The sequence below is a fragment of the Phasianus colchicus genome, chromosome 5, assembly GCF_987193195.1.
Source record: "Phasianus colchicus chromosome 5, bPhaCol1.hap1.1, whole genome shotgun sequence".
Lineage (NCBI taxonomy): Eukaryota > Metazoa > Chordata > Aves > Galliformes > Phasianidae > Phasianus > Phasianus colchicus.
In genome coordinates, this window is record NC_143440.1 from 54,036,785 (window position 1) to 54,061,946 (window position 25,162).

General features: G+C 41.0%; 1 protein-coding gene across 2 annotated transcripts in view; it reads right to left on the reverse strand.

Annotated features, from left to right (window-relative positions):
• The window catches only part of BRF1 (BRF1 general transcription factor IIIB subunit), a 168,595-nt gene that overhangs the window by 124,139 nt on the left and 19,294 nt on the right, over positions 1 to 25,162 (reverse strand). For both annotated transcript variants that reach the window (XM_090141764.1, XM_031605574.2), the window contains exon 3: positions 4,546 to 4,719. In XM_090141764.1, coding sequence (XP_089997890.1) covers positions 4,546 to 4,639 — 94 coding nt within the window. In that variant the 5' untranslated portion in view covers positions 4,640 to 4,719. The remainder of the gene's footprint in view (positions 1 to 4,545; positions 4,720 to 25,162) is intronic.

Genomic DNA, 25,162 nt, shown 5'->3' on the forward strand with positions numbered 1-25,162 from the left:
CAAAAAAGGAACAGAGGAAGCTGGGGAGAAAAAGCACCTGACACTTTCTGACTTGGTGCAAGTTCACACACAAGAAAGCAAGGCACCAAACTTTCTCCCCTCTCTTTCTGCTCCCAACGCTCACATTTAACAGGTTGTTTTGCTTCAACATTTAGCAGGAAGGCTCTTCTACAAACAACTCGGAGAAGAGGCCTCACTTGGCTGCCCTGCATTGACCTGGAGGAACGCATCCCATTCCTCTGAGTACAAAATGCTGCTGAAGCCACCTGAAAAATGTGGACATGGAGCTGAGAAGGCTGCCCAGAGAGAAAAACCTGCCCTGAACTTACCTCCGTGGGCAAACTCTGGGATATTTACACAAGATAGCTGGCAAGGGAACTTTGTAAGGACTCTTCTCATGTGGAAAAGCTTTTATTTACTAAGGTTTCATACAATAGGATTTGGTTTACAACTAAGGGAGCATTTGCCAAAAAGCTTCAAAGGGGGAGGGGAGGCTAAGGTGGTGGTGCTGAGAGAAATAAAAGACTTTTACCATGTAAAATGTTACTGATAAAAAGCCCAGGTGGTAGCATTGGAAAGTATTCCAAACAAAATCGTGGACAGTCAGACAGTTTCTATCGCAGCTGCGTATAGCAAAAAAGGACCACAAACAGAATGAAACATTCCCTGATGAAAACGAACTGATAGTGCACCTGGACAGCCCCCTCCCGCCCGCATTGTTCCCGGTGACCCCAGAGCCCTGCAGCCCAGCCCATAAGTCACCCACAGCCCGGCCTGGCGCTTCCCAGCTTCTCCCTCCCGGAAACGGCAGGGCCAGCTAAAGAGCCCTTTGTTTCCATTCAAACATATGTAAGGGTGGAAAAGCTGTTCAAAACATTAAAGAGAAACAACCAAGGACTGTTGCTATTCCAAGAAATGAATTACAAGCTGGAGGCCGCGGTGCCCTGAGCTCTCACAGTGCCAGCTGCAGTCAGATGGCTTGGGAGTGCTCAGAGCTGCTCAGACAGATCTGGTGCTTCAAAACCACCACCTCGTTCATACTGATGGTTTTTTGCATTATAGTTTTGCTTCTGACACTGAAAACACAGAAAAGTTTTATGAAGAGGATAATAAAGTTTTTGTAGGTAGCTCGTCAACAGGGCGAAGCTCCTCCCAAATACTGCCAGTAGCTAATAAGCCATCTTCCTTTAGAACATTAACGCTGACAAGTAACATAAACAACGTAAATGAAAAGCTATGTCAAAGTTACTGCATTGTGGGTTTCTGTGTCAAACAAGATAATGAAAGCCATAAACTGATGTAACATGAATTCAGGTTGCAGATAAAGGATTAAGCTTTCCAAAGAATTATAAATAAAAGATGTCACTGAGATAATTTTTTTTAAATCTGAAGTCTATAACTTAGAGGGAACTAAACATTTAGTTGTATTACATAATTTGCATTTTTGTATTAATTAAACGGCACAGGGACCACGAAGAACTTATTGTTTGTCATTTCTGGCTGAGGGTGTTCAGGCATAATTCAGAACGCAGCAGCAGACTTGGCTAGAATTCTCCTCACATTTTCACAGAGGCTGGCTGGCGACATGTACATTACAAAAAAAGAAGAATAAGCAGATATCCACGTAAGATAAATACATTCCATTCCCTCAAACTGCGCTCAATGCAGACAATTAAATCCTGTTTTCCCTCTCCAAACGCTTCCCACTCCTTTCATTCTGACACTGCTAAGCACACACCACCATTTTTTGCCTCTTCAGCCCAACCACACCTAGCCATCCTTGCCCAGGCCACGTACACATTTTGCTCCTTCTCCCACACTATTTTTTAAGAAATGCACTGTCTTCCATTTCGAAGACTAACCTGTTAGTCTTAGTGAGAACTAAGTGAAAGAGAACTAAGAACCTAGTTTACTGAGCACTATTGGTGACAGGTGGGTGGATGATCTTGTAGATCTTTTCCAACCGTAGTGTTTCTGTGATTCTGTTCCCATCTAATCTCTCTTGCCCCTATGACTCCCGAGTCACTCCACTGATTCACTTAGGCCACCTGAAACCAAGGCATTATCTCTATGTTTTGAAAATGCTGCTTTTTGCATCTTCTTCCATTTCATCTCTTCCCTCTAAAACAGACAATGGAAGTATTGAATTTTCTTTTCCCTCTCAAATAATTTTTCCTTCTTCCAAGTAACTTCTTCATAAGAGTTCAACATCCAACACAATGACAACAAACATATAAAGCACTGTAAATCTCTTTAGCAGTGTTACATAAATCTTGAAGTGTTTAAAATATTGTATGTACTTCGTACATTGTATTTCTTCTCTTTCCATACCATCCTCTCAATTCTCCAGAAGACCAAGTCCAATTGCAGGCTTACTATCTGGAATGTGCATCTTCATTCCTGCTAAACCATCTCATCACTTTGCCATTCTCTACATATGCTTTTCATTTCTCTGGATTCAAAGGCTTTAGGATCAATTCTGCCCCTACAGCACATTTGTACATTGCCAAATGAAGGCTGAAAATAAATACAACACACCGACAGTGATCATTGTAATTAATCTGCAGAGACTTGAATATTTTAATTTCAAAGGTAAGTAATATGCACCTGTCTGTCTCAGGTTTTCAAGTTTCTAATGAAAGAGTAAGATATTAGAAAAAGCAACTTATAGTTCAATGTTAAGAATCTCTAATTTAAGGTTTGATTTTTAATCTACACTGGTATTAAGTGCTTAAAAACAAAAACAAGAAAAACAAACCAGCAGAACACAGGCAGAGCCAGAACTCACTCGCTCAAAGCAATGCACTTAATTTTTTCTTTTTCACATCAGTTACAAAATGAAGTTTCTGATTTTTAAGAAAATCAGCTTCAACAGAATTGAATCATACAGTCATGCACTACCACATTCTGAATCCCAGGTAGCATAGTAACCATGTACGTGGAGATGGAGTTCTCTGTGATATTAATACAGAAAACAGAGGCCATCCATGCAGTCTCATTCATACCATGCTTCTAGTATTTCATATGTAAGATAAGACACAGGAAATGATCTCCATTTAATGAAAAAGGTGGAAAAACAAATCTGGATATTTATGAAGTGTCAACCAGACTAGTACATCTTGCATGTAACTGAGATGCATACTGAAGTACTTTAAAGAAAGATATGTCAAACAAGCAAAGAATTTTTGTTAGAAGAATAAGCCACACTTACATCACTCAAAACAGCTCATACTATTTCAAAAGCTTTTTTTTTTATATTCTTCCCATCACTATCAGTGAGGAAAAATGGACTTGCATATTAAGGCTAGGCTATGTTTAGCTGTATCAGATAATGACTATAAATGAATTGCTTTTAAAATGTGACATAGGCATAAAAAAATATTGGCTATGCTTGCAATTCAATGCTGTCTTTATGGTAACTGTTGACTTACACCCCTCAAAGTTTGCACAAAGACTATATATTAGAAGAAATTAGTCTGATAAGACTTGCTTTTAATTTCATGATAGCTGCAAAAATTAAAATATAATACATATGCATTTATGTAACGACCACAACATTATCAGAAAACAGAAAGCTACTGACTGTAGTTTTCAAAACTAAAAAATTTCAGACCCTAAAAGAAAACCTAAATTCTTCAACTGATAAAAAAAGTAAGCATGTGAACAAACAATATGAGGGGAGAAAAATATCAAATAGAAGACTGATGGCATACACAAACTGCTTTAGAGCAAAAAAGGACACTTAAAATAGTACACAAGTATTGCTTGTATTCTCTTGAGTTTGTGCTACTTATCTCCAAATTCCAGTAACTGCAACAGAACGTTAAAAAAACCATGTTTAAAACAAATAAGTTTGGATACCCATCAATATTTAGAAGTTACAAATGTTTTAAAGATGTACAAAACAAAAATAGGAATGCGTAGAGTAAGAGTACTCACTTGTAACTGTAACCTGTGTGCCTTCTACCTTCAGCCTTGGATTCCCTACATGATCTCTAAGTAAGTTTCTTAGTTTATCAAATGCATTTTTCCTTAAAACTCAACCAGTGATATTGTGGTGATATCGTCCTACCCACAAACACTAGAAGAAGGAAATTCAAGTTTGCAATGGAAAATTCAGAGGAACTGAGATCTGTTTTTTAATGCTGAAAATGCAAGAGGCAAGCAAACAATCCCTAGAAAAGCACAGGAAAAGTACAGTTTCATTAGAAGAAAATTCTGAGAAACAAGAAGTTCTTGAGGGAATGCAGAGAGAAATTGATGGATCCAAGAAAACACTACTAAGTATTGTGTATTTAGAATGGGAAAACTTATGTATACCTCAGGAAAAACATCCCATTCACTTCATTACACAAAACCAACAGTAACAAATTTCAGTTCTAAACACTTACCTTTTCCGATTTAGAAAAACAGATCTAGCTGGAACAGTCAGCTTGCTAAAGTATGGTTTTTACTGTTCAACAGTGAGTGTTTTCTCCTACCACAAAGGCATTTTTATATAGGGTACCAAGTGATAACTCATGTTGCACAACTGTGAAAGGATACGAGGAGTTCCTTCTGTCCTGCACACCAAGTAGAGACACGCAGCAATTACATGGGTCATCTTTCTCCCCCGGGTTAGATGCTTGCTTACAGCCATCTTGAAAAAATTGAAGGCAGTATCCAGACAATGTTGATTGAGTTGAAGCTGATTTCCTAAGTGGTGAATCTGACGTTTTCCTAGAAAAATTAACAAGGAAAAAATTCTTAACAACTTCATAGTCACTTTTCGGGGATGGAGGGAGTAGAAGACAAAACCAAGAGAGTGGATTTGGGATTTCTCTGTGTTAAATAGAGAAGTTAGAATGCAGCAAATCACTCACGTTCCTGGGAGCAGTATCATTTCTTAGGACAAAAGAAAAAAAGCCTCATTTTGGACTCCTATAACTGAAATGCGTTCCATCAGTGCGCCCTGGAAAATGAAAGCTCCAAAGATCCTCCAAGAGAGAATCCAAAACATAGCTGAAACTACTCAGATAAAAGATTACACACCCCTCCCCAAACATAGTTTGAAAGTTAGCACTCCGGAGATGAGCTTCTGAAAACTTCAGATCACTGCACGTTTGACATTAATGTACAAACAAAGGAGACATTCTGCTGCATCCCTCCAGGAACTGATGGAGTTTGCAGTTCCTCTGACCACAGCCTGAGCCTGTAAGGAAAGGAGCTGCTCTGAGAGCTTGTCTGTGATTACAGAGATAGGGAGGCACTTCCTTCCTCCAAACACTTTCACAGCAGAGCCTTCATTTAAGGCTTGGCTGCCAGAGTGCAGAGATTTGTTTGTGGCTTCAGGAAAACAAGTGTGCCTTCACCCTTAAACAAAATAATGAAAAAAAGTGCTTCATATGATTCGTAGCAGGAAGTGGTACAGCTGCTAAGACAGATGTGGAAGGCAAAGTCTCGTCCATTCTCACAACTCCAGCTACGGAAAAGTACGTCGAACAGACAGCTTAAAAAGGAGATGGGGGAAGTCATGAGGAAAACAGTACTGGAGTTAGGCAGCATTAGGGGTCAGACAGCACATCAAGAGAAATCCTTTAATTCAATGTGTTGGACAGATGTTTCCAGCACGTGTATGCACAGGAAGCACTCATCTGCTCCTTTCAGAGATGTTACGAGCAGCTTTGCTGAAGCTGGCACAAAGCCGGCCCTGTGCCTCCACCACCTTTCCTATGGAGAACGACTGCACAACGCTCACCCAAGTAACACCCACAAACACTGCGCTTCTTAATTTTATGCAAATTCCCCCATAATCATCACTAATAACACAGTGAAACATTTAACCTCTGAACAACCTTCTGCCAAAGCACTATTTCAATTCGGCTTTAATAAAGAGCGACTCCAGAAATCCAACCAGGGTCAGTGAAACTCCAGACAAACAGAATCTACAAGAAAGCTGCAGCTTCTGCTCTCAGCACACACAACAATTAATGCAATTGTCAGAGAGATCTCCTCTAAGTCACTTTGAGCAACCAAGTACAACCCATTTGGATGAAGAAGTAATGACAGGAAGGGTATGTCACCTTCCACAGGAGGCACTGGCACAGTAAGCTACTCAAGAGTAATCCAAAGCCCATCAAGTGAGTAGTTTTTCCACTGACATCAGCACATGCTGAACTGGGCTCTGATGTCATACTTTCAGAACAACAAGAAAAGAAGTAAAACGTGGATAACAGCTGAGAAAAGCTTTCACAAAAGCATAAAAGCAGGAGCTCCTCCTATGCAAATGATGAGCCACTTGCACTCCTGAATGTTTCTTGGGCTAACAGCATAACTGGTAAGCAGAGCCAGCTCCACAATGGTATGCCCCACAAGGGAGTGGGTCCAACATAATGCAATCACTGAGCAAGAAATGATGAGCAAGCTTGCCATGTCACCACTAGAGCAGCAGCAGTTGATGCAGTCCTGGGCACACACCAGAGAAGAATCCAGATGAGCTGCAAACACACAGCATCTACAAGGCTTTTGCCCCAGCACTGGGCTGACCTGCCCCCTGTATACAGCACTCCTTCACCCAGGAACTCCATTCTCACACAGGGAGAGCTCCAAACCTTGCAAGGCACTCCAGAAACAAAGAACGTACCAGAGGAGAAAAGAACATTGAGAAAAATGTTTGAAATTAATGTTTTTGCTTAAGCAATCTTTCCCACTAACTGGTCCCATCTCCAAGCCATCATTAATATTCTCTAAGTAGTTAACCTTCTCATAATTTCAAATGTTGAAATATAATTCATCATAATTCATCCTAAGTAAATAGTACGCTTGTTTGAGTAATACAGGTTTTTTTAGCTGAGCTTTTCATCCAGCATCAATATTTTAAATGCAATTACTTTCGGGGTGGCCAGTTATTGTCTACTGACAAATACCAAGGAGATCAGAGTGCCCAGAATGCTACTCATCCACTTAGGAAATGTTATTTCATTAAGTGTTTTATTTGACCTTCAGCAGACCACTGAATGCTTTAACTCTGTGTGCTGGTTGTTTCTGAAGCTGCTCTGCAGTATTAAGGCAGTCATACAGTTTAAGCAAAAATAAACCAATTGTGATAGTGCCACTGATCTCCAAATGAACAACTTAAAAAAAGTGTCTTAGAAGTGATGTGTATCTCTATGACTAACTTGGTTTCGTACTTATCTGTTACAGGAGAGGGAGAATGTACTATTTATAGCATCATCAAAGATAAATATTTACATGCTGTAACCAGCCTCTTATTTACCAAGGAAAGATCAAAAGATACACTGTTTTTCTCCCTCTCCCTTAATTTTACACAACAAACTTTTATTTTGTTGCTATCTTATGCAACAGAAAAAAAATATACAAAAAGCCACACACACCTGGAAAAATTAATATTATTCATTGTTCAGGATTTCTACACAAGGAACACAAGATACATAGGTCACTCTGAAAGTAATTCCTAACTACTTCCATGGAAACTACAACAGGTACAAAGAGCACAATAACACTATTAAATAGAGCTAAATATCAGCTACAACACATAGTTTTTCAGCTATGCATTTTTGCCAGCAATGAACAAGAGCCTTCATGCTGCACTCATAACAATCTGCACCAGCAGAAGTGACCCACTGCCACCACTGATGAACTGCACCACCCATCCCCTCACTGTGCTCACATCCGCTGTTTGGTCTCCAGAAACATTCAGCAAGCATTGATGAATGCCAATGGATGAAATGTTTTCTGCGTGATGGAATTCAGTGACACACCTTTGCTTCATACACATTTCCATGCCAGGTGCCATTTTGTCAGAATGCCTCTCTGCTGCCATCTGTCACACAGCAACAAAACATAGAGGGATATTAGTGGGAAGGCTCATTCTCTACTGCCATACCCTGCCATCTGCCTCCAGTGTCACGGGTCAACACAATAAAATGGGAGGCATTACTTTCGGAGCAGCCCTCGTACTTCATACCCTGATTCCTCCACAGATACAAGAAATGCTTCCATCCAAAAGGTAACTGCCACGAAAAAGCAAGTATCATTTGGATGGTTATTGCCTCAGTAATGACTATCAAAAGTACATTGTTCGTGATTTTCAGTCCTTTCTGCCAATCTCAGTGATCTGACACTTCTACAACTGAGAAATATGCATTTTGTTTAACTATAAATACAGCAATTGACATCTGAAGAGCAGATGTTCACATGTAGGAGAAACTGGAGCTAAGGAAATAACTGATCAATATAAATTCTCTATCCAGTTACACAGAAAAATACAAACCGAGACCAAAAACCCATTCACATCACCAGTCATCAACAAATAATTCCCTCCAAACCTACAATGTGCATCATGCCCACCAGACCTGGAATGTATTCTACTCCCACTGCTCCTTGCTAGTTGGGTGGCATTTTCTTACCTTTTATTTCTTGTTCCTCTCCTGACTGCCCCTACAGCTGGCTCTACTCTACCAGCATGGCTTCCATCAGCCCCAAATGCTGACTGATGCCCATTCTACTGGTCTGACCATATGGTCCCAGTGTGCAGCTACCCACAAGAATGCATTAAGCCTCGTAGTCTCAGCCAAAACAGTAGGAATATCCAACACTGCAACACAATTTATTAGCAATCTGTTCAACCCAGTGTACACCAGATTACATTGCAGCGTTACGAACTCATCAAATGAATTGAACTGTTCTAGTGCATGGAAAAGAATTGACATGCCTTTAAACCACATCATGCTCCAGGTCATAAAGCAAAATACCACTTCCTGACTTTCTCATCCATTTTATCCAGTAGAATGGTTAAAAATATAACAGTTAGGTACCTTCTCTTCTGCTGTCAGCAGCATGCAATATTGGTCGCCTTTCTAGGGTCCTACAGGAAGGAAATATTTTCCTTTAAAGAGAGAAGGAAGAAGCGGTCTAGAAACAACAGAAATATCAGGCAGCTGCCATTTATTTCTCTAAGGCCACACCATTGGGCAGGGTGGGGAATACAAAAAGGAAAGGACAAAAGACAAAAAGCAGCTTGCATTTCTGTGAGGATCACACAAAATCAAATCCCCAGGCTACCAAGTAGTAAACTTTATTACACTCCTGAATCAGCATCTAAAAAACAAAAGCCCTTTCTCTGTCTTTAGGACCAAGCCCACTAAAAACGTGCTTATATTCACTTAATTCCCAGCATGCAGGAAGGAACACAGTTGTCATCTCAGCTGATGCCAACCTCAACACTTTGGCCTGGCACAGAAGATTTAAGTTCAGGTAGGACAGCTGAACTGTTAACCATTTGTTTCGGAAATTTTCCATTCTTAGGACTGAGAAAACTGCAATTATTGCAGAACAAAATATAGAAGCTGCCACAAAAAAAACATGAAGAAAAACCTGGTAATATCAAATGCTTACACAAGAAGAGGTTGGGAGCAAAACTGCAGCTTACGTTCTTCAGAAAAGGGGCAAAAATCAGATCCATCCTTTACAAGCAATTTTCTTTCTTTTACGATCTCGTTACTACAGAAACATCTTGTTCTTTTCTGCTGTTCAACAGGGATCATACCTTTTTTTGGATCCCTTTAAAGTCAGTAATGTCAAGTAGCTGCAGCTACATATTACTCTCATCTGGCTTCTGCCTGCTCATCTGCAGCCCTTCCCTTAGACTGACAGAGACTAATGCCGCTATTTCCAAGCAGTACTTTTTTCAGCAAGAAGTTTCCAGGGAAATAACAGGCAGTGCACAGCCAGAGCTTAAATGAATTGTTATTACAATACTAAACTGCATCAACAAAATCAAGGCATACAGATTTTCTCCCCTTCTGCAATTTGCTCCGGGGGCTCTGGAAGCTAACAGTACCTGAATCAGGCAATGGAGTCACATTAACTGCACTAATCCTTTTCTGCAGAAGGAATTGTTATGGTAACAAACACTAGATTGTATTAAAAGAAATGTTTTGGGTGATTTTTGCTCGAGTATTCATTTCCAGAAGCTGAATTACGGCACTGACTGAATTTTATGTGCAGATTTTATTCTGCATTTGGGTTTAACTGCTTTTATTTTCTTGCTTTGATAAAGCTCACCAAAAGAGCTCCCTAGAAAGGGAAAAAAAAAAAAACAAAAACAGTTCTTATGTGTGGGCATCCCTGCATGCTTTGTCATATCTTTCAGTTTCTCTAAGTCCCAGCTCAAAGCCTGAATGAATTTCCTGCTCTTTGCTCCATGCCAGGCTTCTATGCTATTTGTATTATAAATAAGTCAAACAAACAAAGCCACAACGGGGAAAGCACAGCACCATCAGTAACATTTACGAAGGCTGCTCCCAGAAGCCTAATCAAGAGGAGGGTCCCATGATAAAAGACAAGAAAAACATTTAAAAACCAAACAATGCAGAGCGGAAAAGAGGAAACCACAGTGATGACTGCAGCACTTGCACAGAGCGTTGCCAATACTGAAAACAGCCAATGAGCAGCAGAAGCAGCAGCAGCACAGCAGGGCACTGCAGCAGCACTGACCAAGCACGCTATCGACTCTGATTCTATTAAGGATAGCCAAGAGTTACACCCCTTAACACCTAACTGTCCATAAGGAAAGTGATTTAACGTGATGGCTGGATTGATGCCAACTTTCTCTTCTTATGGCCAGAACCAGAGCACCTCCATGCAGAGACCTGTGCTCAGTGTTCTTGCTGGGTGACAACATGCATCCCTCTGGCCTCCCACAAGAGCATCCCGACCACCAGGCAGAGCTTCCCATCCATCCTGGTAGAGTCCTTTCATCAAACTTTCATGCATTCAGCTACAGAGAACCAGCAGGTACCATTAAAGTTAATGGCTTAAAAATTCAGACAGTGGTCGCTGCCTCAACCTCTTCTTAATATTTGATACTAAGCTACTTTTCTTTCACCCAGAAAATCTGCTGTAAACTTCTTGTTTCAGCACTTATCTGTATTTTATGTATTCATTCCCTCCAAACCAGCCCTTGTATTCCACCAATGCTAAAACTGGCCTCCAAAGTGCCCATGGAACTTCCCCCACCCTCCTCCTCAACTCTTTTTTCCATTCCTCAATTATATAATATCACTCCCACATGGACAGACTCTTTTCATATGCTGCAATGGCTATTTGAATTAATTTGCCTTACAATTCTGAAAAACTTGGCATTGTGAGTAGTTCCTCCAATTTTTTACATTTAGTTCCTGGAATCCTGTGAGAGCAGGAGGTGCTGCAGTACTTTCATTCCCTTTAAGCAATTATCCACTATTCTGGGTTCATCAACTAGAAGTTGAAGTCGTATAGTCTATCCACGGACTGTACCTAACCTATTGGTAACTCACCCTATCATCTTTAGACAGCAGCCTGCCTGCTTCTTATCCTTGTTTGTTGTTTTGTTTTTTAAATGAGGTTGAAAAGCTTCTTACTAATAAAATCCTTCACTTCTGCTATTAAAAGCTAGAAAACCACACTCAGTGCAGACATTAAAACACCCCAAAGCAACAGTCGGTTGATTCTTTGACATCTGAAGGCATCACGACTGTTTTAAGTCAAGCCAAAGCCCAAGCTATTGCTGCAGGCAGCGCTTCCCCCCTCCAGCACTACATTTTTACAGCCACGTGCCGATAGAGATCAGGGAACCCACCCTGCTGCCAATCGGCCTGACCAATCAAAAGTTCAGTTCTCATTTGGAGCAGCTCTCCATAACTCAGCAGGCACCTCCCAGCACCGGCAGAACGTGGCTGAGGCAAGGAGAACAGCTGTCAGCAGCAGCCTACACGTGGATCGACTTAAAGCAAATGCGAGTCTGCAGCCTAAATGGGTCAAAGAGAAAAGTACACACGATACCTACGCTTCCTCCCGTTCCTCTGCTACCGCTCCCAGCCCTCGCTGCTCCTCTGATGCAACATGCTTGCATAAAGGCTGACTTAGCACAGCTTACATACGTGCTCACGTGTTCATTTAGTTGTTTGTGCACAGAAGCGCTTCAGGTAGATTAATTTTGGCAAGGAGGGACTTTTTGAATTCCAGAAGTTTTGTCAACTTATTATTTTTTTTAAACTCACGTACGATGCGCATCTGTTTCAAAGTTGAAACAGCTGGAAGGAAGGTGGTACCACCAGCAAGAACCGAGAGCACACACATGGTTAGTGCAGGATAGCCTCCACCTGTCTGACATTAAAGGAATGGGAAAGAAAAATGTAAGATACCGGGAGCCTTTAGGTAATGGTTGCTACTGCATATGCAAGCTTTCCTTCTGACGGCACCACCACTTTGGCTGCACTTTAAGTTTCCTCTGTTTTGTTTGGACAGCAATTTTTTTTTTTTAATTACATTCTACATGACAGTTTTTCTATACCTATATGCAGGTAAAGCTTTTTCCCTCCCCACACTTATCAATTGCCAATTGTTACTCCTGTCACAACAAGAAATGAAATATTCCTGCTGTCACACAGCATTACTGCTGATCCAAGCCGTACCTTCAGCCATCCATGATCATTTCTACATCACGGTATGGAAAAAAAAATGCATATGACATAACCTGACAGTTTGGGAAATATACATACATATGTATTAAATTTTAAAAGATAGTAATTCTAGCATTATTACAGAGATTAGAAGTTATTTCACACCTCTAAAGCAAAAAGCATTTAACTAAGATGCATCTCTGGTCAACCTACAAAGCTAGAATAATTCAAAAATACAGAACCATGTGACAAAGAAAATGATCTGTTGCCTGTTGGTAAAAGTTGTCAAAAATCTTCAAAACAAACCAAAAATGAAGACTGAACACAAAAGATTCACTGCTGCAACAGAAAACTTTACAGACGCGAACAGCGTATAAATCAGAGCAACGTTATCTGCTTGCTGACAGCGAGTTCCAGCTCCTTCCTATGGATCAGAGCTTTTGCAAGGCAAAGAAGAGTGCAACCTGGCAGGAGCCATTTTTCAGAGCCCCGCAGACAGCAGGGGAGCAGGCAGCAGCCCTGGTGACCGCATGGCTTCACTTGGCAGGAGGAGGCCGAGCTGGAGGTGTCCCCAGCCACAAGCACAGCTGAGCTAGGACAAGGAGACAGAGACAAGAGCAGAAGTAACTGAGTCACCGACACTGCACTGCGGTGACTGCTTGCTAAAGTCACACAAAAATTGCTTGAATAATTTAATCTTCCCATTTAATCCGCCTTGTCAGTTATAAAAGCCAGCCCAGCCCCTCCCTTTTCCTGCCAAGAGGCTCCTGTGCATCTCAGTGAACCTTCTCTTCTTTCCACTTTTGAGTACTTCTATCACATGCCTGAGAATTTAGTTCTGTGTGTGTCTGAGGACAACAATTCCCCACCACGAGCTCAGCCCCACTCCTCCGCATGCCAGCTGTGAGTGGGGAATTATTCCCACTCTCCATCATCCAACTGCAGGCAGGAATGACCTCGCTGACAGAGACTGATACCTCTCTGCTCTCAACCTGTACATCTTACAGTTGCTGCTGCTGTTTCAGGATTGAAAAAAAAACGCCCCATTGGCCCCATGCTGCTCCTGGGATTTGGTTTGTGGTGCTTCTTTTCCCTTTTTTTTCCACGATTCCATGTGCAAACATAACAGCAGCCACTCTCTTCCCATTCAGACCATACCCAACTGATACACATGTCTGACACAGTAAGCCCAGAAGTAAAAACTTCATAAATATCGACTAATTGGCAAATTCCTTACATCATCTCAAAAATGGAAATGTGGTAAGAAGGCATCAAGTGAAAAAGGATGCAGACACTGAAATAAATGAGGGGGTGAAGAAAAAGAGGCAGTTATTAAAGACATCAAAGGGATGAGAGATAAAACATGATCTAAAAATGGAATCAGAGAGAGAAGTAAAATCAAGCTGGGAAAGGCACAGAACCATAACAAAAGCAAGAAAGACTGTGTTCAGTTAATACTTATTCAAGGTATTTTTATATGAGACTGACAAGAGCGGTCAAATACTTCATTCCTTTATCTGGGAGGGATAAAAAACCCAGCAGTTAGGTAACAGAGCATCAATCTTAACTCAGGCTGCAGCTAAAGAAGAAAGTTCTGCCCTCCGTTTGTCCCTGGTAGCCAAGTCCATCAGCTGCAGATAACAAGTAAGGAATACGCATTTGAGGGAGCTGCTCTTATTTACCACTACAGGTCTGTTCAGATAGAACTACAACTGCCCTTGGTAATTTTATCTGTGCACAGCCGTAGGCTAAGGAAGAAGTTACAGACAGAGCTTCATCCTCATCTTTCGAATTTCCTTCCTTTCAAAACTAAGAATAAAGTGAAGGTTGCCACAAATCTCAGCTAAACAATGAAGTGGATCGGTGATGCTATTTATCAAACCCGTCTCTGACGTTATCTACTTCAGCATGGAACTGAAAGGAGATTTATGGTCAAAGAGTGAATGCACATATTTCAGAAACAATCCTACATTTCTTTAAACAATAACATTTGTGTGAGTCAGATGCACAGGCTGTTCCAGTAAAGAATTAGAACCACAATGCCATCTATGTATTTCTACAGAGCCAACGTGGCTCTCTTTAGAAATATTTGACATATTTGAGCAGTATCCATCTCTATGTATGTAATCTTTTCCATTCATGTGAACTTACTTGTCACATACAAGATGTATAGGAAAGGAAAATTCTTTCCAGAATTTGTTCTTCTCAGGAATAGCAATCACCTTCAAATGAAACAGGGAGAACATGGAGGCTTGGGGGAGGGACAAACACTATGACTGTTGAAGACCCAGAGACTGAACTTCCAGTCATCTTTAAATTACTGAACATGATTTGTAAGGAGAAGAGCACAAGATCACTGGATTTCTGGAAGATAATGGAGGTTTAGGCCATAAATAGATATGAGCATGAGCTCATGACTAAGAACTAACAACATGAAATTAAAGGAAAAAGTAAGCACCACATTAACAAGAATTTACAACACAACAACTCATTGAACCTCATGTTCAATGTTTCCCAAGGGAACTAGCGGAAACTCCCATTGCTTGGAACATATGAATGCAGGAAGAACAAGAGACAAGAAAAACGGATGATACGGAGTGATCTTGTCCAAATACAAACAGACTGTGCTGATTTACAAGGTTGAAGTTCTCACGCTTTTGCAAAATCATAAAGCATTAAGAGAGGGGGGCAACTTTCTACAACAGTATCATTGCACGCTCTGAATAGGTATGACAGGAAAGGTTCCCATCCATCCTCTCCAAATTGCCACTTCTGCTGATTTAGTACAACAGTGTTTCAGCCTGCTTCCATTTCCATAGCTGAACAATACAGATGCAACATTGACCCAAAAGAACTATCGGACCTGTAGAGAAAAATCCATCTACACGTACTTAAGATCTCACCTCCTTAAAAGCCTTTTCCATAGTCCACGGAACTCAATTTTAATTTTCTCAAATTAAATATTGGGAAAAACAAAAGAAACAATAAAATTACAACACCATACAGAATATGTGACACTTCCTCCGTAATCAAAGCTTTGGAGAGCAACCTCCTTTGCTATTCTAGCTGATCCACTCAGCTTCAGATTGCCAGACCTTAGCAGTTAAAGAAAATTTTGGGTAAGCACAATTACATTTTCCTCTTCAAGTGTTAAACCTCAAAGATCAATTACAGCACATCTATCTGTGCTGTATGACTCCAAGGTAGGATGTGAGATCACCCATTAAACATATATGTCCAAGACTAGATGCATTATTAATTCATTTCTCCTCAGGTAATCTGGCATGGTGAAACAGAGCTTCCAGAGAACACACTGACTAAAGACTTAAACAGAAATCAGTGAATTTATACAATGATTGCCATGCAGCCACCTAATGAAGCTCATTAAAGGAGACATGGATTCTTCTCCCCTGATACTGTCACTGCTCCTACAGAGTTGACATTGATGCTTAACACAAGGAAGAATATTGACTGTAACCTTACTCAGAAAGAGTTTTTGTACCAGTTGTGAGGATGATCCATCTAAACTTAATAATGCCCAAGTCTGACTACAGACAGGTCTCCACTTTATTTTTCTGCTTAGTGACAGCATTTGGAATCTTTTCTTTAAGCAAGCTATCTGTAAGGCTCTACCTGCCTCAGAGCTTCAATCAGGCAGCTGCTCTAAACACCAAAATGAATTTCTACTGTTGTCCTCTTGGACTTCATGGAACTGCAATCAAGGAATCACTTAACATCAGCATCACGCTGAACCTAAAAAAACGTATTGCTTTGGTAGAGTTCAGAGAGTAAATTCTACTTACTGACCTCTTAACATCCACAAGAATAAACAAACACTTCAATCAGCAGCCTGCCTCCGATCTGTTTATGCTACCAGCAGCCTCCTCACCGAAGGCCTTGCAAGTTCTACTGCTACATTAATTAACCTCAAGGACCACACTTTCCCTCCACAGAACAATTATAATCTGTTCCTTCGTTCTTCCTACCTTTTGAATTTTACTACGAAATGGAAGAAAAAGCAGACAGGCAGATAAAATTTTCCCTAGCTTTGTGCAAGTTGATTGTATGTCCATATATTCATAGGCTTGGCCACTAAATTAACTACAGAACACACTGAAGCTAGAATTTCTGCATGATCAAACTCCATCCTCTTACACTATCACATAACAAGAAGCATAGGCTCTGCTTTGTTCAATCTGGCTTTAATTACCATAAGCTTCAACATTCACCTTCCTATTGAATGCCACGCTCACATAGATGGGGAGCTGAACTTGAAACAGTGAAACATTTCTGAGGGCTCCAAATCCATCATGGTTTTAGTTTCATGTAACTCTGCCTATTATCTTTTGAAATCATGACACTCCAAAACTTCAACAAAGCATTTTGTTCCAAGTGGCAGCTATTATGTTGTCTCTCTTTTACACTTTCCAGACTAAATCAGGAATGGATATCTGACACAAGGATCCTTCTTAGCTCGATACTGAGTGAGTACATCTGTAGAAAAGAAAAATATACATAGTGTTCTCTGCACTGAGCCACTGAGGGAGATGGCAGTCCTTCACTTCAGCTGCATGATGTAGGGATGACGCTCCAAAGGATTTGATTTTAGCTTCCACGTCACCACTTACACTCCCTTGTACTCATCTTTATCTTCTGCTGATGTTTTCGTAGGACTGTATTTAATATTTAGTGCCTCTGTAAGCTCATTACTTGACTTTCTTGGATGACAAAGTGTTGCTCAGAAAGCAAAAATGACTTCAAAGCTTTACTTCTCTATGTCGAAGACCACAATCAACTTCAAGTTTCCTCTCCTACTTAAAAACTAAATTAATAATATCCAACAACTCTCTTAGAAAAGAGAAAATACCCAGACACACAGTAGGAAAAGTGTTTATTCAGTGGCAAAAATAACATGTAATGTTCTTTCTGAAGGGTTGCAAGGCTGCTTACTTCTATTCCCAGCTCCACAGGATCAGAAATGGGGTGCAAACAACTCTTGAGGAGACTATCTGCCATCAGAGTGTGCTAGATTTGCTGTGGACTGAGAACAGAAAGAGACAGAAGTACACTTGCAACCCACAGGATGTCTAACAACTTTATTTTGACCAAAGCTACAGATACCCACTTGCACTCAAAAAAGGAGCTGGCAGCAATCAAGAGTTAACTTGTAGTATAGGGCCAGCTGGAATAACACAGACCACTCAGACTACAAACGTCACCTCACAAGCACCCTGGATCTGTTCCAAAACTCACTTGAAAAGTGGTATTCTTCTTTGACACGCTCAAGGACTGATTCAGAATTAGTATTTGTTTCTGTTCATGTTAGGAACTATAGTTTCTAAATTTATTTTGAGATCATTTTGCATAGTTTCAGGATCCATATTTGCCCATCATATCATTAGGCAAACTGAAAAATTATTTTCCTTGTATTTAAGCTTAAAAACAAAGATTGCACACAACTGAAAAATGTCAGACTAGTTCACCACCTCCCACTTCCCAAAAGAAAGAAGGTCTTAGGCAAAGCATTATCTTGAGGTAGAAGGAGATTGTACTCGCAAAGCTATTCACCCACATTAGTACTGCTTATGAAATCACTTAGAAGATTTCAGCTGATGCTGAACAATTTTATTTCCTGCTATTTCCCTGAGCTCACAGAGCTTGCATGGCCACGGAAGCAAACATAACACCTGCTTGGATTTGGCAAGCTACATGGGGCTCAGAATAATAAGGCATCCCTCTAATACCTCCTTCATTTACAGACGCCAATTTGCTGCCGGTAGGACGATAGCTGTGCTCACCTTTAGAAATGAGGATGAATTTGGATTAGCAAATGCTGACAATTCATCTCGCCCTTAAGATGGAGGTTAGTAGTTAGAGAGGATTGACTGACAAACCCAGAGCCATTACCAACTTCCTGACACAAAGCCAGCTTTCTCCTTTTCACTCCATGGCAGACCTAGCATAAGAAACAGGAGAGGTGATACAAAAACCTCAGCCTGAAGACTTGGTGCAACTGGAGCAGCTGGGGCTCTGCTCTTAATCCTTTGTATTTTGTAAGGGCTTTTGCCTAATCTTCCAGTGATTAGAAGGAATCTGTGGGGGTTTTTGCTTTGCTGTTGATGTTATTTTTTTTTAACATATGAGATGAGGTAAAATATTAGAGGATGAATTTACCTAAGACACTGAGAGGAGAAATCCCAGAGCTGCCTTTCATCTTCCTCCCAAAGTACCACCAAGAGCTCCCAGTGCACCTCAGATTTTGTGCTGAGCCACTAGGCCAGGAAGAAAGAAAAAGAGTTTTCTACAGGCAGTCAGAGCAAGAAGTGAGACAAGTGCAAGAAGTTCAGCAGCCTGCCTGGAGAGCTGTTCAGCAACATGCAGCCCCTCTGATTTGTCTAAGAGGTTAACAAGACTCTGGTAAGAAGAATTTACAGCTGCCTACTGCCTCAAAATGAGCAGTATACATATTCTATGAGCAGACAAATTAATCTCCTAACCTGATTTAGAATGCGTCTTTTCCCATGCAAAATGATTTCTGTGCATCTATGCTTGCATGCGCCTGCACACGTGCCTGAAGGAACCAGAAATGCCTTTCTGCCTCAAGTGCCTCTGCAACACCACAAGCATAAGGAGACAACTGCTAACAATCAGCACCCACCTGTGCTATGCCCCATACAAGTGAGGATGAAGACTGCAGTGCTCGTATCTCCCTTTCAGACAGCACAATTGATCTGCTGGCCTTTCTGAAAGCACCACAAGATGGCTGTGTTTTATACATCAATTTTGCAAGGACAGGAAAGAGGTGACCTTCAGGTTCAGTATGCTCTGTACTACCATCAAAAGCCTCAGCTCAGACCTATAGTCTGGTTTCTGGAAAGGACCCCATTCTCAGAAATTCATCCTGAATGGGCTACAGAAGACTAACTAAGCCCTACAGAGCTCCCTTTTAAGCAACACTAAGTTCATGCTTCCTACCATAAAAACATATGGAATGTTTTCCCTGAATAATGACTTATAAAAGCAATCAAATAGCACATCTAAGGTATAAATGTAAATATTTGCATACCTCCTCCCTAATGAATGGCAACTACACACGAGAACACGTGCATCTAATTCCTGCACCAGAACCCCAGCTCCATGTATACCCCTGGAAACCACAGCTATGATCCTAAGCTTCTTGCTTAATACTACACATTTCATAACATACTATCCAAAAGTACTGTTAATCAAATGTGTGGGCGTGGAGCATGTAAGGGAAAGAATGTACTGCTTTCTTTGAAAAATCCAATCTCTAATTGATTTTGTTTAAAAAAAAAAGTTCATTAGCATACTTCATGTGGAATCACACAGTTGAACATAATTAGGCACTTCTTTAGTTGTGTTTAGCACTAATGACCTTTCTTTGAAGAAGGATCCACGTCCCTTTGATTTTTCTACTGCCCAAACTTAAGAGAAGCCTTTCTGTTGAAAATGCAGGAGTAACATGAGCTGACTTTACAACAGCACAGCAATCAATTACCTTTTCACTTAATTCACATTGTGTTTGTTTGGGGCAGTTTTGTTTTAACTGTATAAAGGCTTTCAATGGAGGTGATTAAGGACAGACTACTACACACACATTTGGGACCCCAAACAACACTGTCAAGCAAACACAGCTTCTGCTAACACCTACAGTCTCATCTAAAAAGCACAGCTCAAAAACAGCCTTAATGCTGAATCCAACTTCTTATCCACACCGGAGCTCAGACTGAAGGAAACCACGCTGTATTTACACAATCCTAGAATCATTATGGTCAGAGAAGACATTAAGATCATCCAGTCCAACCCCAACCCATCATACCATGCCCACTGACCACGTCCTTCAGTGCCACGTCTCCATGGTTCTTGAACACCTCCACGGATAGTCACTCCACCATGTTTTATCTTTATTTTATAAATCTCATTTGTTTATAATTTCCATTCAAAACCAATCAAAGCAAAAAATAAAAAAACATGTATGAAACACAACAGCTCATTTTTGAAGCATTACATTCTCAATGGAAAAAAATCGTAACTAAATTGACAGCAATATCAATACCTGCAGTATCCATGGATAACCCTTTCCCTCCTACAATTAATCAGCCTTAATTCCTTTTTACCTGCATAGCTTCCATCGACACTGACCAGTACTACATCACCTGCATTGCCCCAAGTTATTCAATCACTTGAGTACAAAAACACAATACAAAATCTTCACCTGAAAGAGCAGTTTGCAACATTAAACTCATGATTTCCTAATCCGCAGTTTATCTACATAGAGCCACTTCCACAAGACTTTTGGAAAAAAACTTTCTGTAAGGCTGTAATTAACGTATAACTTTGGAAGTAAAAAATGGCTTAGGAAAAAACTTTAAAGACCTGATTAAAGAAATGATCTTTCTCGCCACTCCTCCCATGAAATTACTGTTTAATAACTCTGACAATAGCATTTTCTTTCAGAATTTGAACTTTTCAGAGAAGTGTTTGAAGCAGGTGTAACAGCACCACCTGCTGATCTAACCGAGTGCCTTGAAAATACTGCAAAGTTAAGGCACAGTGATCAGCACAGAACATTTTAATCCCGGGTCTGTATAATTTTAATTATTTTTAACTCGAAATACATGTGTTTTTTATTAGTATATAGTAACATTTTACGATTCTGCAAAAAAGAAAAAAAGAGAACTAAACTCAACTCTAGCATCTGCTGATTTTTATTTTTCTATTGGTAAGTGAGGGAAAAGCTCTTGACACAGCAACAGCCAAATTAGTAAAATTCTGGAATTCATTCAAATGTTTTAGCGTATCAGGTTAATGAACTGTTTATTTAATGGCTTCGTTTATAGCGCATCCAGACAAAAGGCCACCCCAGCATTAGAAATAGTCAAGCCTAGTTTATTAAAATCACTTGAAAATCAAACCGAATGTCACGTATGCTGTATGTTCTGAACTGATTAATATATAAACAGAATTAGCATTTGGGTCCTAACGCATTAAGAATTTTACTGCTGTTCTGGTGAAGTACGGCAGAACAGCTAACACATGCTGCTGAAAAAATCCTTAGGGATCCTAAAATGAAAAAGCACTCCCTAAAGACGTAGCGAGAGACACGAATTCTATTAGAGGAGAGCATTTCTTCTTCATCATTCCTTTTAAGTTGCGACAAAATTAGCACAGCCTGCACACTCCAGGGTGTGTGCTGGGAGGAGGGCGGGGGGAATCAGAAGATATAAAGGCCTGAGGCACTTCAAGCAGAGAGCATCCATCTGCTAGCAGCAGTCAATGAACAGAACGCTTCTAAAAAGCTTCCCACTCACATTAAGTCAAGCCAGAAGAACAGAAAACACCTTCCTTCACTGACTGTGCAAGACTGAGCTTAACAGGACAGCGGATTATAAATACATGTTATAAAAAAAAAACCTAACAACGTGGTCCTGCATTCAGCCTCCCCTGCAGCAAAGCTGGTTTAAGAAACCACAGAAATGACCCAAGGAAAGGAACACCTCCCTTTGAGGACAGGCTGGGAGCTGGGACTGGTCAGTCCAGAGAAGGCTTCATGGAGAGCTGAGAAAAGCCTTTGAGTACCTAAAGGGAGGCTATAAGATAAAAGGGGCAGACCCTTTAGCAGGGTCTGTTTGATAGGACAAGGGAAAATGGTTTCAAACTAAAAGAGGGAAGATTTAGACTAGATATAGTGAAGGTTTTTGTTTTTTTTTTTTTTTTTTTTTAACAATAGGGTAGTGATGCACTGGCATGGGTTGCCCAGAGAGGTGCCCCATCCCTGTAGACACCCAAGGTCAGACTGGATGCGACTCTGATCACCTGATGGAGATTTAGGTTTACTGCAAGAGAGCTGGACCAGATGGCCTTAAAGGGTCCCTTCCAATTCAACAGACCCTACAATTCTGTGATCTTTAGTATCCATTCCCTCATCCACTGTAGTAGCAAACAGAGGAGTGTAACAAAAAAAGGAAAATGGGGGGGAAGGGGGAAGAGAGATGGTTTGGGGTTTTTTTGTTTGCTTTTGTCGCAAAACCCAAATATTTTCACTGTTATAGTGAACAGATGCATCACCCCAGCCAAGGGTGGTTGAGCCCCAGCCTCAGCTTGGAAGAGAGAAGTGGAAAGGGCAGCTGCAGGGATAGAAAGGCAGGGAGCAAAGTAGCTTTACTGCCACATACATTTATCATAGAACCAGATGGCAGAGCCGTAGCTCTTTGAAACGAAGGCTTCTGATGGCAACACCACTCCTAGGAGCTCCCAGCCCTTTAACACAGCACCTCACTGTCACCCACGCATCACAGCATGTCAGCTCCCAGGCTGACACAACCACCCACACAAACACAGCAAGTCACAGAGACCATCCAGCTTAAAAATATACGTACACAGTTCTACTGGCTGGGAAGGATTTGTTTTCCTGGGGTGTTTTTGGTTGCTTTCTTCTTCTAAGCGGGAGGTGGATGTAGGTCTGTGCTGCTGCACTGAGCAACTTACAGGACACGAGGGGACCCTCACACTAAATATACATTGCATACTTGGTACAGAACCTGATAGCGTCTAGTTTCTCATGCCAGATGAGCCTGGGCAGGCGTCACAGCAACAGAGTCACATACAGTATGCCAGCATGGTCAGACCCAGGCAGTCATGCCAGCTGGGTCCCCAGCCAACAGACACAGTGGATTCCAATGTAAAGGGTACTCATGTTCACACCATGAACCATGTAAAGAAAAAAGCAGCTCAGGTTCATGGCAGAGCCACAGGTGGAAGTGAGCAAAACACATCTGCGAGAACATAAGCAAGTCAGTCGTTCTTCTAAAAATGAACATACACAGGCACTGCACCACTCTGCTACTTGTTAGTCCCATTGCAGAGGAGTTCAGAAGCTCAAGGCTGTGGCCATTACTTACTTCTCTTAAGAGAAGCTATCATCCAGAGAACTGCACCACCACCACCACAGCACACTTTCAAATCCTCAAACTGAGACAACGCAGCAGTGCTGTGTCGCAAGATCTCCACCTTATTTCATAGGGAAAAACACAAAGGCGCTTTCAGCACACCAAGTGAGGAACTGAGTGCTGTCAGAGAGCGCAGCATTGAAAAGAAAAAAAAACTACACTCTCCCTCTCAGGTTTGGTGTCGCAGTGCCTACAAATGGCACAAACTTCAAAAATCATCTTCAAGCGTTTATTAAAAAAAGTCTTATGCTGCAAGTGGCATATTTTCATAATAAAAAAAGAAAGAGTGGCATTTACACAGAACTGAAATCAAAGCTCCATTATTTGAGGTGTATTTTAAAGCTGTCTAACCACCTTCCAAAGCTAGAATGGTTTAATTCAGAAGCTGGTCAGAAGAGGCAGCACAGAAACGGGGAGATGTTACGAGAGGGGCGGAGAGAAAGGCAGCTACTTGTTTTCTGTGACAGCCTGCAAAAGTAGCAAGCTAGACCTATTCATACCCAAGCCCAACTCCTCCTGAACAGTGCTATAAAAAGTGAATGCTTTAAAAAACATTAGCCCACTAGATAAACCATCTTTACTTAAGGGATTGCTCTCAAGAGAAATGACAGGTTCCAATTACCTACACAAGGCTGGAGAGAGATAAATCTCTGTCAGTGAATCTTGGATATGTATTGTCCTACTGTGTCGCATAGAAACTGTCAGAGTTAACAGGGAAAATTCTGAAGCCACAAGACACCAAAAATCTTAATACCCAAGTACAAAATTTCACAAGTGTATGTAATTTTAGAAAGCCTGACAGAAAGAAGCAGAGGTTTGTGCTTCCCTGGCACAACAGTTTGCTTGCCCTCAGCCAATTATTAAAGCAGGAGACAGAACAGAGACAGGAGAGGAGAAAGAGCAAAAGACCCATGAAAGACGCCTTTAACACCAGCCACAGCCAGGCCAGCTCAAAGCACTGAACACTAAGAGGTTTTTGTTTTTAATAAAGACAATAGAGGGCATCTGTTAACTCTTAAGACTGATTTTCTTCTCAATTTCAAGAACAATCTTCACAATTAATAAAAAGTAACAGCAGAGATTGTCCTTAGTCCACGTATGGATGAAATCAATACCTCCAACAGATTTTGAAGACCTCTCTTCCAACTTTTCCTTTTTGAGGGCAAGCAAACACAGGAACAGTAAGTAAGAAAAGTAAAGGTTGATTCATGTATTTCAGTCAGCTGGCATGCTGTGCTCAACACGCTGTCATCATCCTCATGGCAAAACCTTACCATTGCAGTACCTCCAGCAGATCCTCTGCTCTAAAGGATCCCAGCCTCTCTTCACTAGAAATCCTGAGAGGACAAAGCAGCACAGCAAAAGCTGAAGACACCTTTGAGATAGCTACTTCATCCATCACACTCTATCAAAACACATTCAAGGATAGCCAACACTCAAAATTTTTCAAATCTGAAGTCAGGAAGAAAGCAATCAATCACTCCCTAGCCAAAAGGTTGTCCCAGATCAGCTGATGAACCTGACAGGTCTTTCAATAAGTAACTGGAGACCCTGGAGCAGAGCCATCCGAGATAGATACACCACGCACTGGAGAAGAGGCTGCATACAGAACGGCAGTGCCAGTACGAGTCTGGTATCCTCAGATGCCTCTGAATCAAACCCTATGCCTCCCTAAGAGTAACAAAGAGAATAGAGGGAAATACATTAATCTGAACTTCTGAGAGGTGTGGAAGCTACTGAGATAGCCTG